This window comes from Lithobates pipiens, unplaced genomic scaffold, assembly GCF_037356315.1.
Source record: "Lithobates pipiens isolate NorthernLeopardFrog02 unplaced genomic scaffold, aLitPip1_a1.2 Scaffold_16, whole genome shotgun sequence".
In the NCBI taxonomy this organism is placed as follows: domain Eukaryota; kingdom Metazoa; phylum Chordata; class Amphibia; order Anura; family Ranidae; genus Lithobates; species Lithobates pipiens.
In genome coordinates, this window is record NW_027507748.1 from 345848252 (window position 1) to 345864427 (window position 16176).

Genomic DNA, 16176 nt, shown 5'->3' on the forward strand with positions numbered 1-16176 from the left:
CATGACTGCGCAATTGTCAAAGTGTGACAGCACTGAAAGCTGAAAATTGGCATGGGCAAGAAGGGGGTTTAAGTGCCCGGTAGGCAAGTGGTTAATCATAACTTTAATCATGAAGCTGTTTAGGCTGAAACGTGTCAACTGTACACTGTTGAGTTGAGAAGCTTTGGCAAAAATAAATAAAATAAAAACACAAAAGCTCCTAGAAACTCAAGTTTAGGAGCTGCCAGTGTACATGAAAACTTACATTTGTGGTCATTGTGAAGAATGAACCCCCTTACAGACGGATAAAAAGATCAATAAAGCCTGTGGGAACTTATTTAAAGAGAAATTGCTCAAGGAAACCCTAGCAACCTCTGGAGGAAACTTGGGGTTCCATGGAGCCCTGGATGAGAAATCCTGATCTAGAGTTTGGAAACATTTCCATGGTGAAAATTGCTGCAATTTTCAAATATTGTGATAATAGTCTTTTCCAAATGCAACAAGGATGAGAAAACATACCCCGGCTTGTCAGAGGTGCCCTAAAGACAATAAAAAATACTTTATAGAATGGAATGATGAAGACCATAATGAAAGGGCAAGTAGCTTTTCCCTGCACAGTTTTCAATCTAAGCAACTTTAGTTTACTGAATAAGTTGGACTTCCAATCAGAATACTTATATACACTGCATTTCACCTTCCCAGTGAAACAAAACCTCTTTCAATTTGTAAAACTACTCCGCACTGAATTTTATTTTTCAACTTTACCAGAGAAAAAAAAAAAAAAAAAAAAAACAACAACAACATCTCCCCCCCCCCCCCTCATTAGCATCAACATTTTTCAAAAATGTTACATCTCTAGTGATGGATGTGTTCATTTTGGGTTTATTTTATTTTTTAACACTCGCTTTTTTTAAGCCACTAAAGACATACTGCAGTTATGATCCTGAGCTGTCTTATCACTTTTATAGGGCACGGTAGCCCCCCACCCCACACCTTCCCAGGCTCTCCTATTCCTCCAGCGAGCCCAAGACCATCACACACAGTGAGGCCAGCTGAGCACAGAGCAGAAGGGGGAACACCTGTTCCTTGCCTTGTTCTGTGACAAATGATCCTTGAAGAGATGATTTCATCACTTCCGGTTTTGGTTTGTTGATTACCGTATATACTCGAGTATAAGCCGAGATTTTCAGCCTCTTTTTTGAGGCTGAAAGTGCCCCCCTCGGCTTATACTCGAGTCATCGCCGTCTGACTGCTCGATCAGCGTATCGAGCAGACAGACGGCGGACATACTACAATTTGAAAGCCGCGCCTCCTTCTCCGCCTCCGCCTGTGATAGGCGGAACACTGAATTTCCCAGCAGCCTGTGTTCCGCCTATCACGGACATAGTCTCATCCTCGTCCGTAGTACGAGGATGAGACGATATCGGTGATAGGCGGAACACAGGCTGCTGGGAAATTCAGTGTTCCGCCTATCACAGGCGGAGGCGGAGGCGGGGCTTTTGAATGGCCGCCGAGGCGATCCTGGCAAGGCACGGGACGGAGGCAAGGCAAGGCACGGCACGGGACGGGACGGAGGCAAGGCACGACACGACACGGGACGGAGGCAAGGCACGGCACGGGACGGAGGCAAGGAGGCAAGGCACGGCACGGGACGGAGGCAAGGAGGCAAGGCACGGCACGGGACGGAGGCAAGGAGGCAAGGCACGGCACGGGACGGAGGCAAGGAGGCAAGGCACGGGACGGAGGCTCGGGACACAGGTAGGCTGGACACACACACACACACACACACACACACAGGGATGGATGGATGGAGACACACACACACAGGGATGGATGGATGGATGGAGACACACACACACAGGGATGGATGGATGGATGGAGACACACACACACAGGGATGGATGGATGGATGGAGACACACACACACAGGGATGGATGGATGGATGGACACACACACACACAGGGATGGATGGATGGATGGACACACACACACACAGGGATGGATGGACACACAGGGACGGACACACACACAGGGATGGACAGGCATGTCTCACCCTCGGCTTATACACGAGTCAATAAGTTTGCCAGTTTTTTTGGGGGTAAATTGGGGGCCTCGGCTTATATTCGGGTCGGCCTATACTCGAGTATATACGGTATATGCCATTACTGGCCAGACAAGCATCTGATCAAAACAATCTCGGTCTGATCAAATGCTTTGGAGAGCAGAGGAGGGATCTGGGTCTTATAGAGCCTTGATCTCTCAATAAAAAGAGTACCTGGCACTGCCCATGCTATGACAAGGAGGTTGCTTATCTCTTGTAAAAAACAGTAACGTTAAAATAAAAAAAATAAAAATAATAAGCTCTCCTGTCCTCATGTGTATGTTCACAGATGTCGCTGCTTGCATATTTAAACTGTGATTACACCACACGTGAGGTATCGCCATGAACGTCAGATTGGGAGGTATAACGCTAGCACCAGAGCTTATGTTTAAAGTGATGTTAAGCCTGGGTTCACACGGATGCGAATTTACAGCAGGTTTGATGCTTTTAGGAACACAGATTTGCAGGTCATGTAAAAAGCATCGTTTTCCATGACTTTGGTTCACATCTATCAGTGTCGAATTTGGTGCGAGGAAAAAACAAAATAAATAAATAAAAAGGGTCCTCCTGTGCGTGTTGACTGGGAGTGCGATGCAAAATCCTATGGTGCAGTGCGACTTTTATCTTTATAGGCTTCAATTAAGCTTGCAGTAAACTTGCAGCACACAGTTCATATCTCTGCAAATTGTTCACGGTCTGCCTCCTGAAATCTGCGGTAAATTTGCACCTGTCCACCTCAAAACGAAACGTCACACAGGACAAACAAACAAAAATGGATCAAATTTGCAGTACATCTCATTGCAGTAATGTGAACCTAGGCTCACTACAAATATGTACTGACCTGCTCTGTGCAATGGTTTTACAAGCATAAAAGCAAAAAAAATACACAGAACAAAGCTTGGTCCTGCCCCCTCCTCACTGGCTGCGATTGACAAAAGTGGGAGCCAATAGCACCCACTGCTGTCTCAGCCAATGAGATGGAGCTATGGGAGGGAGCTATGGGAGGGAGCTACATACTGAAGGAGTTTTACCTTCATGCATATGCTTGAAGGTAAAAAAAATAAAAATACAGCCTTTAGCATCACTAAATTGGTAAACGAATTGCTTTTAAAGCATTGCCTGAGGGAAAAAAAAAAAAAAAAAAAAAAAAAAAAAAAAAAAGGTACACTTTAAAGCATCTCCAAAAATAAATCTAAAAATAAAATACATACACACACACACACACACACACACACACGTGATCAGTACGAAAGCTTTTCCAAAATGGTGCCCTTAGGAGTTGATCATACATGTTAAATTTTTGTACACTTTTCCTTTAGATTTAGCCTAAACCATGTAGTGCAAGGGCCTGCCTAATTGGATATAAATGAAAGTTAAAGCGGGAGTCCGCCGGGACTCCGCGTTTTTTTTTTTTTTTTTTTTTAAGTCAGCAGCTACAAATACTGCAGCTGCTGACTTTTAAAATAGTGACACTTACCTGTCAAGCGCGCCCGCGATGTCGGCACCCGAAGCCGATCTCTAGATCGACACTCGAGTGCTGCTGCCGCCGCCATCTTGGGTATGGGAATCAGGAAATGGAGCCTTTCGGCTTCATTTCCCGGTTCCCTACTGCGCATGCACGAGCCGCGCTGCGCAATGAGGACGGTCCCCGCTGCCTCTGGGATCTGTGCGTTTCCCAGCAGGCAGCGGGGCACTTGCGGAAGGGGGCGGGCACTTGCGGAAAGGGGCGTAATGTACGCCCCTTTGCGCAGAGAGCTAGCACGGAAGTGGGTGCAGTTACCTGGATTATCCAGGTAACTGCACCCCCCTCCCCCCTGAAAGGTGCCAATTGTGGCGCCGGAGGGGGGGGGGGGAATCCGATGAGCGGAAGGTCCATTTTAGGGTGGACCTCCGCTTTAAGTTTTACCCTCATATTAGTTGGGATTGTAGCCGTATTAGTGCAATTGTGACAGAGAAAATTGAGTACTGTCCGTGATACTTTTTTTTTTCACACTAACATACAATTTTTCAGGACAAGCTTTCGGGGTATGTCCCCTTCTTCAAGGTCCAGTCTGCCTGCATGCTAAATGCTCTGTTTCAGTGTGTGGGCAGATGTTAGTTTTTAGCCATGATAAAGGGCTGATGTGCTGGGCATTTCAACTCATCACACCGTTTACCTTTATTTGAAGTGCAAAAATTGACATAGTTTATGTCTTCACGCAGCTACACTACTGTGTCGCGATATGCAGTGCCTTCTTTTGCGCTGTGCCATAACACCAGGTTGTGTCAATTCTGAAATGGGCCCCAAGGGTGCATCCAAACTTGCAAAGGCATCCTGTCCGATTACATGCAAGAACCCCAGTGGGGGTTCCTATGATTAGCTGAGAGAGGCACCCCTAGTGAAAGCTTGAACAGACATGCTGACTGAGCCTCAGTGATCCCCGAGCTCCAGGAAGATAGGCTGTGGTGTTCAGCAGACTCCTGATCGGCTAAAGCATGTCCACGAGTCGCCGTAGATCTGTACTTCTGCACGGTGGTGGTGGAAAGAGCCAGGCTAACGGGCATAGAGCCCACCTCTTGGTGCAGAGTGCGGACCCTGGTAGCGCAAATAGAAGAACCCCCGGTCCAGGAGGCAAGGTAGTTCAGCTCCCCTGATCTGAGGGGGGGGGGGACTGGGGAGGGTCGGATGCGATCCCCCAGTACAGGGCCGACGCAGGACAAACTTTGGAAGGGGTGCTGCAGCACATGGCAACCCTTTGTATGTGGATCCTAATAATGAACTAAGTGCATCTCAATCAGAGTTAATAGTGGATTGAGAACATATGAGAGCGCTTCCTTCAAAAACAAGACATTCAATTACTTATAACCACTGTTGAATCATCCTGCAAACAGGCTGTGGAGGGGTTAAGGGAGGAAATAGGGGCACTGGGACAGTAGTGCCCCTATGGGAGTAGAGGAAATGGAGATGGGCCAAGATATTAGACAAGGAGTGGCTGATATCCAGGATATGACAAAACATCATGAGGAAGCATTGAATTCACTGTTAGATGAAATGGATAATCAAGAAAATAGAGATCGTAGGCAAAATATACGTATAAAAGGGCCTGCCTGAAATAAAACATTTTGAATTGCTTCCAAAAGGTGATCAGTCTGTTCCAGTAAATTCTGGGGCCATCCGCACCGGATAAGATTGAAATAGACAGAGTCCATCATGCCCTTGCCCCTACCCCCCAAAATGCCGAAAAACCAAACAGATGTCATTTGTTAACTACATAGATATCCAGTGAAAAAAGCCATCATGAAAAGCAGCCCGCAATAAATCCACAGTTGATTTTGAATAGCCCTATTTCCAGATTAATGATAGCGAACGCTTATGGAACGCAGAATGATTAAACCCTTGTTGGAAATTACAAGCAGCTGATATTAAATATTGCTGGTGATATCCTTTTAAAGTTTCAGCAACCCGGAATGGGAAAACAGCAACATTTAAAACGAAAGATTACTTGCAGCACTTCATAGAGGTGCTGGAGCTCCTCCTGGTGGGCTTTCTGGATTGGAGCTTGAATAACTGCAAACCATCACTACAACAACCATAACAATGGCAACAAATGGCAGTTAAAGCTTGACGGAAAATGTATGTGGATAGGACAGGACTATAATCCGGTCGTAGAAAGATGACTGAGTAGTGGTGTAAAGTGAAAAAGGCTAAGAGAAAAGGAGCAGATTGCCTAGAATTGACTGTTCTCTCTTTAATCTCTCCCCTCCACCCCCTCCTTTTTTTCCTCCCTTTTGGTGGGAATCTTTGAAGCAATACGCTGAAGTACCAGAAAAAATGTAGGAAAATAAATGGAATCCCGGGGGCTCACGAGGTACGCTGTTCATGTTTTTATTTCTCTTTCCCCCAATAGGTCAGTCCCGAGACAAGGGACTTTGTTTTCTGCCAAAAGGCAGATCGGGGGGTGACGACTCCGGGCATAGGTGGTGCACCTCTATCCGGATCCACACTCCCTTTAGGGGGATGCGCCACAGACAGTGGCATAGTAGGTTACGGTTTTAAGATGGCTGTGTTTTTTTTCCTTCTTCTCTTCAGCAGATGCATCCAAGGCGAGAGAGCTCAGAAGGCTGGGCGCAGACACTGTTCAGGCAAAACAGTACAATAAGAGACTCATGGGAGTAATGAGAGAATGGCAGGTAGAATGAAGATTGTATCGTATAATGTGAGAGGGCTTTGTTCGATTGGTAAGAGGGGCCGCCTCTGGCATGAACTGCTTCAGATGAAGGAATAGATCGTTTTTTTGCAAGAGGTGCACTTTGTGGCAGGGTCGACCCCTTGTATGCCTCTTTTTTCATATAAGCAATGGTTTCATGCGCCTTCACCCATTCCTAGGGCTAGAGGAGTTATAATAGCTATACACAAACAATGTCCTCTAGTACCCACAGAAATAAAGAGTAGATCCTGAGGGCCACTTTCTTTTTGTTAAAGGAAAGATCCAGGGCCAGTGTTATACCCTAGCTACAATATATGCCCCCCAATAGCCATACCGTTAAATTTCTAAAACTTTGGATATCCTGGGAAAGTTTTGGGAAGGTCTATTGATAATGGGAGGGTATTTTAATATTACCTTGGACCCTAGTCTAGACACCTCTTTGGGGAAAATCTTTGTGTCTCATAAGGCATTAATATATGTTAAACAGCGCCTTTGCAGTTGCAGGGTGCTGCATGAGCGGCACAGGGATTTCAGTTATTACTCCAAAACACACAATGTATATTCAAGGATCGATATGTTGTTGATCGATCAACATTATCTAAAATTATGTAAATCCATTAACTATTGAGTCAATCACCATTTCACACCATGCTCCAATAAGTTTAACGATATGTCCGGCATCGACTGGGAGCCTGGAAAGAACATGGCAATTAAACTAATCTATTTTGGATGATAAACAGAATGTGGAATCCTTGGATTAGCACTATACTTTGAGACCAATATATCAGAGGTGGTGTCTGACCAAGTAGTATGGGAAGCCCACAAGGCGGTCATCAGAGGGGAGTTAATTTTAATGGGTTTGCGTATTAAAAAAAAAAAAAAAAAAAAAAAAGAAGAGAGACAGAAGGAAATGGTCGGGCTCATAGAGGAAATACATAAACTTCAAATAAAACATAAGGCCCATTTAAAATCTGGGAACATGCAGAGGTTGGAGAAACTGCGAGCAGACTTAAAACAGCTTCTCGATCAAAAAGTTCAAAATAAACAGATACTTTGTCCACCGATTCTATGAACAGGGGAATAAGGGTGGGAGACTATTGGCTAGACAACTCAAGAAACAGGATTCACGCCATATTTACACTATAAAGACAGGCGATAAGCAGATAGTAGACTTCCAAGCAATAGCAGCCGAGTTTCATTGCTTTTATGAGTCTCTACATAACAGACTAAGTTCCTGTGGGAGAGGAGGAGAGTGGACAAATTCGGGAATATCTTGAGGCCTCAGAGCTACAGGCCATTCAATCTGCGGCCTAGGAGGAAACAGAAAAAAAACAAACAATCTCCACTGAACTACTAGGCGGAGCGATTGCAGCTTTGCCATTAGGTAACAGCCCGGGATCTGATGGTTTCACAAATATGCATTATAAAAATGTTTCCTTAATCCTGTTGGTTCCTCTTTGCAGATACCTTAACTATCTCAATCTCTAACCCATAGCCTCCAGAGGCACTATTGACTTATGTGACGGTTCGTCCGATGGCTGTACCAATGGCTGTATGGAAATGCCTCAAACTGGCAGACTTGTTCAATAAGTGGAAGCACCAGATCAGGCCAGCGAACCCGCTTACTACTTTTGAGAAATGGTGTGTTAACTTATCAGAACCGGGTCATATGTTGTCTCGAATGTATTAGGCCAAAGCGCCTGAGAGCCAAAATATGACAACTTTCTATTTCATTTGAGAATGGGAAAGAACTCTGCTATAATTTTACATCAGAGCCAATTAAAAGGCCGATGGTAGCAACACTACAGTTCCATAAGTTCCCATATATAGGAGATGTCCTACAACAGTGATGCTGAACCTTGGCACCCCAGATGTTTTGGAACTACATTTCCCATGATGCTCATGCACAGTGTAGTTGAGCATCATGGGAAATGTAGTTCCAAAACATCTGGGGTGCCAAAGTTCTCCATCACTGTCCTACAAGTTCCTGGCAAGATGGTATCATACACCGGCTCGATTGGCTCAGATATATCCATTGGCTGATATTAACTGCTGGAGGGGATGTAACCAAAAAGGGGCTCATTTCTGCATTTATGGTGGCATTGCCCAAAGATTAAAGTTTTCTGGGAGGAGATAGCCCCTTGGATTAAGAAAATGACACAGGGGCAGGCAGGCGTCGGCGGTAAAGTGGTGAGATTTTTAGCGTCACTTAACCGTCATTTTAGCGGCGCCTCGCTAGCGGCCAAAATAAGGGTTAAAACCGCCCGCAAAGTGCCACTGCCCCATTGTTTTCAATGGGCACGGGCGCTTTAGGAGCACTGTATACAACGTTCCTACAGCACTACAAAGATGCCGCTTGCAGAAACTTTTTTTACCGTCCTGCAAGCGCACCACTCCAGTGTGAAAGCCCTCGGGCTTTCACACTGGAGAAACAGGAGAGGCTCTTTAGCGGTGCTATTTTTAGAGCTGTAGCGCCTGTAAAGCACCTCAGTGTGAAATGGGTCTCAGACCTAAAGAATTCTCTCCATTAAATTTTCTTTTTCAAGGGATGCCACCATCTGCTAGGTTTTATAAGAGAAGCGTTACTGCCTATTTGCTAAATGCGGCCAAAATATTGATATTTCGATTTTGGAAACAGTCTGGATGACCCACTATAATGGATTGGAAAAGGGAGGTAATAAAAAAAAAAATGGAAGCAGAGAGATGGATACATATGGTTAAAGAATAACAGAATAAATTTAAACATACATGGGCAGGATGGTTGCATTACTCCTTAGAAGTGGATTAAACCCTTTTGGGGGGCAATGCTGCGTTATGCATTGGATAGTCTGTGGGATGCATCTGATGGAGGGAAATTAGTAGGAGGTGGGGGGGGGGTTCCCCCTTTTTTTCTCTCCTCTGAGAGGCACAGTGGAGAGATGATTGATGTCATTAAAGGAAGAGGATAAGGCACGGGATGGGTAACACGTAATGCAATCACAAAGAAAGGTAGAATGAAAAGAAAGAATGGGGAAGAGGTATAAAAATGAAACAGTAGCGTGAGATTATATTGAATTAAAACACCAAACATAGTTAGACACAAAATAATAATTTGAAATTATACACTTTTTTTTATTGTATTGTTGGTTGTTTGACACGCATAATAGGGCGCTGTAAAGCCCCCTTCTTAATTATACTTTGAATAATGTTTTGCACAAATTGAGTTTTGGTTTTGGGTAGGTAAGTGGGTGGGCTTTTTTTACCCTTTTCTTTCTTTTGAGGAGGACATGATCAAGGACCCAGTGTGTTTTCTCGGGGTGGGGGAGTTAGTGTGGTGTATGTTGATGAAAAGATTTATATAGATATATTGTGCAATTTGTATTTCTATGTTGCAATTTGTCTTAAAGCGGGAGTCCGCCGTTTTTTTTTTTTTTAAAAGCCAGCAGCTACAAATACTGCAGCTGCTGACTTTTAAAATAATGACACTTACCCGCCCAGAGCGCCCGCGATGTCGGCACCCGAAGCCGATCTCTCGATCGTCTCTCGGGTGCTGCCGCCGCCATCTTGGGTATGGGAATCAGGAAGTGGAGCTTTGCAGCTTCATTTCCCGGTTCCCTACTGAACATGCGCGAGTCACGCTGCGCAATAAGGATGGTCCCCGCTGTTTCTGGGATCCGTGTGTTTCCCAGCAGGCAGCGGGGGACCTTCGGAAAAGGGGCGTCGATTCTGCGGAAAGGGGCGTAGCTTCTGCAGAATCTACGCCGGAAGTGGGTGCAGATACCTGTACTGTACAGGTACCTGCACCCCCCTCCCCCCTGAAAGGTGCCAATTGTGGCGCCGGAGGGAGGGGGAGGGTTCCAATGAGCGGAAGGTCCACTTTAGGGTGGGCCTCCGCTTTAATAAAGAAAAAGCAATTGGGGCTAATCCTGGGAACCTCATCATATCGCAGGCAGGGAGCATTTGCATGTGTGAATAGTCCCTAAAGCCAGCCATAGATAATGCAATTAGCTTTCCTTCTCCCTCTTGTGGAGCTACACTGCTGGGAGAACACAGTCATTATTACTAGCGGCTTGAACTGCTGGCAATATTTGCATTAAAAATCCAATAAGCTGGTTGTACCCAAGTCAATTAATGGATTGACTTGAGTGCAATCAGCCTGCTCATAGAGGATTTGAATCTTGGCCGGTTCCTGCCGAGTTGGCTGAGATTTGAACCCTCTATGGTCGGCTTAAAGGATAAGGATAAGATGATCGCTGTACCAAGTGTGCTGGTGAAGATCTGATTGTATGGTGGGGACTAGAGGTCGACCGATATGGATTTTTCTCTGCCCGCCTATATGTAAAAGATACGTATAGGAGGCATTCCAATTTCACAACGCCGACCAATTAGAACCCGCATAGCCCTTCCTGTCAGTGGGGGAGAAGAGAGAAAGCTGTGGGGATTTCAAATCCCTCAGGTCTGTAAAGCAGCTATACGATGCATCACAGGGGGCGATTGTGAGACTCAAAGAAAGAGGGGGTCCACTAAGTTCACCTTACAGATTACTGTAAAAGCGAACTTACACTTTAAAGTGTTTGTATACCACTGGACTTTTTGTTGTTACCCTGCAAGGTAAAGTCATAATGTGCTAGTATGCATTGCACATTCACACATTATGTGAAACTTACCTTAAAACCAAGCTGTTTCAGCGTCACAATGTCAGCCGCTTCCATCTTCACCCGTCTTGCTTCCGGGTTTCAGTTCTGACTGGCTGGAGCCGCGATGTCATGCCCGTGCATGTGCCGCTGTTCACGGTTCTGAAGGAATGGCAGAGCGATGTCCAGTGATGTCAAGCTTTATTATAGACTTGCCTATAGGTAAATGTCAATAAAGGAAGTTTACGGCCTCTTTAAAGCGAAGTTCCACCCAAAAGTGGAACTTCCGCTCATTGGTCTCCTCTCCCCCTCTGGTGCCACAACTGACACCTTTCAGGGGGGAGAGGAGGGACAGAATACTTGTCTTTGACAGGTATCCTTTTCCCACTTCTGGGAGTCCGGGCCATGGCCTGTGACATGACCCTCGGGGCTCCCTCCTCCTCTCCCTGTTGTGGGGCCAGTAAGAGAGAGGAGCAGGGCCTAGCACATGCGCAGCAGGGTTCCCTTACCCGCAATGGCAGCACCTGACAGCTGATGGAAACATCAGCTGCAGTGCGGACATCGCTGGACTTCAGGACAGGCAAGTGTGCAGTAAGTTTAGGGTGGAACACCGCTTTAAGGGTTGGATTAAGGATATTGATTTTTATTAGATAAGAGAGAGCTAGCGAGCGCGAGACTGAATTAATAAAATTTTTCAAAATCTTAAACTTAAGACAGGTGACAGACATTGAACATTTCCCAGGACTAAGGATGAGCTCCGGCGTGTTCGCACACTCCGCGTGCAGTGCTCGCCAGGAAGTCGGCGCATCGCTAATCACAGGCAGTGAGACATTTCCCATCTCTGCAGCCGCACATCGGGATAATGTCTCACTGCCTGTGATTAGCGCAGCCCTGCACTGACTTCTTGGCGGGCTCTACACGTGGAATGTGCAAACACGCCAAAGCTCATCCTTACCCAGGACCAATGACGGCCCGCTTCTTAGGGTGTTAATAGTACTACTAATACAGGGCTCGACAAACCCCGGTCGCCAGGTCGCATTTGCGCCTAGATTTCGTGTCCTGGCGACTGGGGCAACGCTGCTGGGGTATCCCGTCTCCATTTGGACCCCGAACTCCGCCGCGCAATTCCATCGGGCCGCGCCGGCCAGTAATTGAGGCCGCGGCTTTGCGGCCTACTAAAATCTTTCGGTAGTCTGGCGCCATCTTGTGGTGGATGTAGAAATTACACCCTATTCCAATAATGATAATTCCTAATGGAGTGAAGCTCCCTGACTGTTTTTCACTGCCTGCCCATTTCCTTCCCCTAATTAAAATAATTTTTTTTACTTTTTACAAAAAAAAAAATATATATTATATATATATATATATATATATATATATATATATATATATATATATATATATATATATATATATATAATTTAATTATTATTTTTTTGTAAAAAGTAAAAAAAATTATTTTAATTAAGGGGAAAAAAAAAATATTATTTGTAATCCTCCCTGCTTGACCCCTTTCACAAGGGCTGTCTGATCAGGTTCACCTGTCAGTTTTTCAGGCGGACCTGATCTAACCCTTAGCGGGGATATGACGTTAAGAAGCGGGAACATGGCGGAAATAAAAGTCACATTCTTTTGTTAACCACTTCGTGCCCGCGCTATAGACAAAAGAAGTCTACAGCACGGACACCAATTGCCGGGAGGGCGTCCCTGGACATCCTCCTGTTTACTTCCCCTCTGAACGCCGCCATGGGCGCACATCGGGGAAGTTCTGTGTTGGCCGTGTCCCTTGGATACAGCAAATCACAGATCATGCTAAATGGCCAATCACAGCGGCCATTTAGCACTCAAGCGGTGTGTCCAATGAGAGGTGATCTCATATGTGGGGGGCTGGAGGCTATCTTCCCCTCACTTGTCTCCATGTCAGGCCAGGGACAGGTCCAGATCGCCGTCACGGACCTGGCTCCTAACTTTTTTAGCTGGCTCCTAGATTCCAAACAAATTTGTCAACCCCTGTACTAATAAATGAATAATAATCAAATAAAATTACTACTAAGAATAAATAATCCCCACCCCTTAAAAATTATAATAATATTATTAATACAAACACTAAATACAATAATATATTTTTTGGGAGTTTGGGTGTTTATTAATAATTTACTATAGTTAGACCCCTTTCACACTGGGGCGTTTTTCAAGTGCTTTAACGTTAAAAAAAAAGTGCCTGTGAAGTGCTTGAATGAAGCCTCATTTGCAATCCCAATGTGAAAGCCCAAGTGCTTTAACACCCCTTTCACACCAGGGCATTTTGCAGGCGCTATAGCGTTAGAAATAGCGCCTGAAATCCGCCCTAAAGAGGCTGCACCATTGTCTGTAGCGTGAAAGCCTGAGGGCTTTCACACTACAGTGGTGCGCTGGCAGGACGTCAGGAAAAGTCCTGCCAGCAGCTCCTTTGGAGCGGTGTGTTTATCGCTCCTCCACCACTGTTCCCCATTGAAATCAATGGGGCAGCACTGTAATACCGCCAGCAAAACACCACTATTGCGGCGTATTGCCGGCAGTTTTAACCCTTTCGCAGCCGCTAGCGGGGTAAAAGCGCCCCGCTAGCGGCCGAAATGCGCGGCAAATCCGGCAGTATAACGCCGCTAAAAATAGACGCAATGGGCGGTGTGGTGTGAAAGGGGTCTAAAAGCCTTTTACAATGTCAGCGCCCGAAAAATGCACGTAAAGCGTCACTTATACTAGCAGCGCTTCACCAGCGTTTTGCGAGTGCCATTGGATCGCTTTTAACCCCGGCTAGTGGCCAAATAAAGAGTTAAAAGCGCTCCCAAACACTGCTGCCAAAAGCATTTTTCAGGCGCTTTCCGTTGATTTCAATGGGAAGGGGCGCTTTAGGAGCGTTGTATTCACCGCTCCAAAAGCGCTGCAAAGAAGCTGCTTGCAGGACTTTCTTTGACGCCCTGCCAGTGCAGCGCCTCAGTGTGAAAGCACTCAGGGTTTTACATTGGGATTGCAGTTGCGGCTTCTTTCAAGCGCTTTACAGGCGCTTTTTTTAACACTAAAGCGCCTGAAAAATGCCCCAGTGTGAAAGGGGGTCTTAAGATTAGGGGTCATTTCATAATTTATTGAATTTTAATTGTGTATTTAGTGTACATTTATTCATATTTTACTCCCCCACCCATTTGTCCAGAAATATGCGCAAACAAAACTCATGACAAAACACACCAAAACCGCATTAATTGTGCGTTTCCATTCACTTCTATGGGAATAAAAAAGCACAAATCTACCTATTTTGAGCTACAAAAAAAAAAAGCTCCAGAACTTGTTTGATCTTCAGAAGACTTGGAGTGGAGATGTGAACGTTCTCCATAGAAAACAATGGGCCTGACAGGGGCAGGTAGCAGAGGCCCGGCTATGAGATCTGAGAACTGGGAGCGATCCATAGAGTGGGTAATGGAGGCCTCACCTTCTGGATAGAAGACTTCCCGCTGCGCCTCATCCCCATGAGAAGGATCCGGGGTTTACTGTCTGACGTGTTGGAGCTCTCGTCCATCTCGGACTCATCAGCCCCATAGCCGAAGTCCTTAGGGAAGGAGTCGGCCACCCCATAGCTCAGCTCTTCCTCCCCAGGGTACTGTATAGACATGTCGTCTGATGGTCACTAGCACCGCCGCTGCGATCTCCCAGTCACCATAATCCGGCTGCCGCTGTGTCACGTGACTCCCCGATACACCCTCAGGTCAGTCCTGGTCTACCAACACCCGACCTCTTCCTGTAAAGGTTCCCGCTCGTTCTCCCGGGAGCTCCACTACACAGCGCCTGATTTTTTTTTTTTTCTCCCTACTTCTTTTTTTTTTTCTGGTAGCTACCGAATCCTTCCTGCAGTGCCAGCCTTGTTTCTGCGTAGCGCCTCCTCATTGGTGAGACGGCCGAATGCTGCTGCTTTCTGATTGGTTAAGAGGCGAGTTCGCCAAACAAACACGCCCAGCAAGGTCGGTTGTACCACAGTCATGTGGGGAGCAGTCACCTGACGGAGTAGAGGAGGGGGTGTGACCTTTAACCCACAGCTGTGTCCTGACTGAGGGATAAAGCTTTCCTGACTCGGCGGAAATAGATGTCCATTATACAATGATATGGCCGTATATTAGAGCTAGGCACTGTGCCTGCAATTTTATAAGCTGTAGGAAAAATGACTGAGAGAGATTCTTAAAGGCTTGTACAAACAATCAGAAACTCAGGAGTAAAATTTCATCCAATAAACGATTGGACGATTTTTAGATCGTTAGTACTGTGCTTTCTACAGCCGATTCTGAATTATTGGACGACAAAAGCTGGATGTGCAGGCTATACAATTTTTGTCTTATGGGAACACAATTTCTGGTTTTCGTTTCATTAGTACAGTTTTCGTCTGAAAAAAAATCATAAGAGCAAGACTACGCATGCTCAGGAATGAAAGAACACATACAAAACAATTTAACATAATCACTTCTGAAGTTAAATTCAGTCGGACGAGAATTTTCATATGTTGAGTAACCTCTTCACTTTCCATATAAGACTAGCATGCCCAGGGCCGCTGATAGAAATCATGGGGCCCCGTACAGCCTACCTGATGGGGCCCCCTTCAGCTCCACCCTGGCCCGCCCCTGGTCCCTCCTTCAGCCCCACCCCTGGCCCCACCCATTGCCCCTCCCCAGACCCTGCCTTGAAACAATTGGCGGGGTATGTATTGTAGAGTATTGGCGGGGTATGTATTGCAGAGTATTGGCGGGGTAAGTATTGCAGAGTATTGGTAGGGTAAGTATTGCAGAGTATTGGCAGGGTATTGGCAGGGTAAGTATTGCAGAGTATTGGCGGGGTATGTATTGCAGAGTATTGGCGGGGTATGTATTGCAGAGTATTGGCAGGGTATTAGCAGGGTAAGTATTGCAGAGTATTGGCAGGGTATTGGCAGGGTAAGTATTGCAGAGTATTGGCGGGGTAAGTATTGCAGAGTATTGGCAGGGTAAGTATTGCAGAGTATTGGCGGGATATGTATTGGCAGAGTATTGGCAGGGTAAGTATTGCAGAGTATTGGCGGGGTATGTATTGCAGAGTATTGGCAGGGTATTGGCAGGGTAAGTATTACAGAGTATTGGCAGGGTATTGGCAGGGTAAGTATTGCAGAGTATTGGCAGGGTATGTATTGCAGAGTATTGGCAGGGTATTGGCAGGGTATGTATTGCAGAGTATTGGCAGGGTATGTATTGCAGAGTATTGGCAGGGTATTGGCAGGGTATGTATTGCAGAGTATTGGGTATT

At 45.8% G+C, this 16176-nt stretch overlaps 1 protein-coding gene across 1 annotated transcript in view; it reads right to left on the bottom strand.

Annotated features, from left to right (window-relative positions):
• The window catches only part of RRAGC (Ras related GTP binding C), a 61905-nt gene extending 47137 nt beyond the window's left edge, over positions 1 to 14768 (bottom strand). The window contains exon 1 of the mRNA XM_077481824.1: positions 14345 to 14768. Coding sequence (XP_077337950.1) covers positions 14345 to 14524 — 180 coding nt within the window. The 5' untranslated portion in view covers positions 14525 to 14768. The remainder of the gene's footprint in view (positions 1 to 14344) is intronic.
• Between the last annotated feature and the right edge of the window lie 1408 nt (positions 14769 to 16176).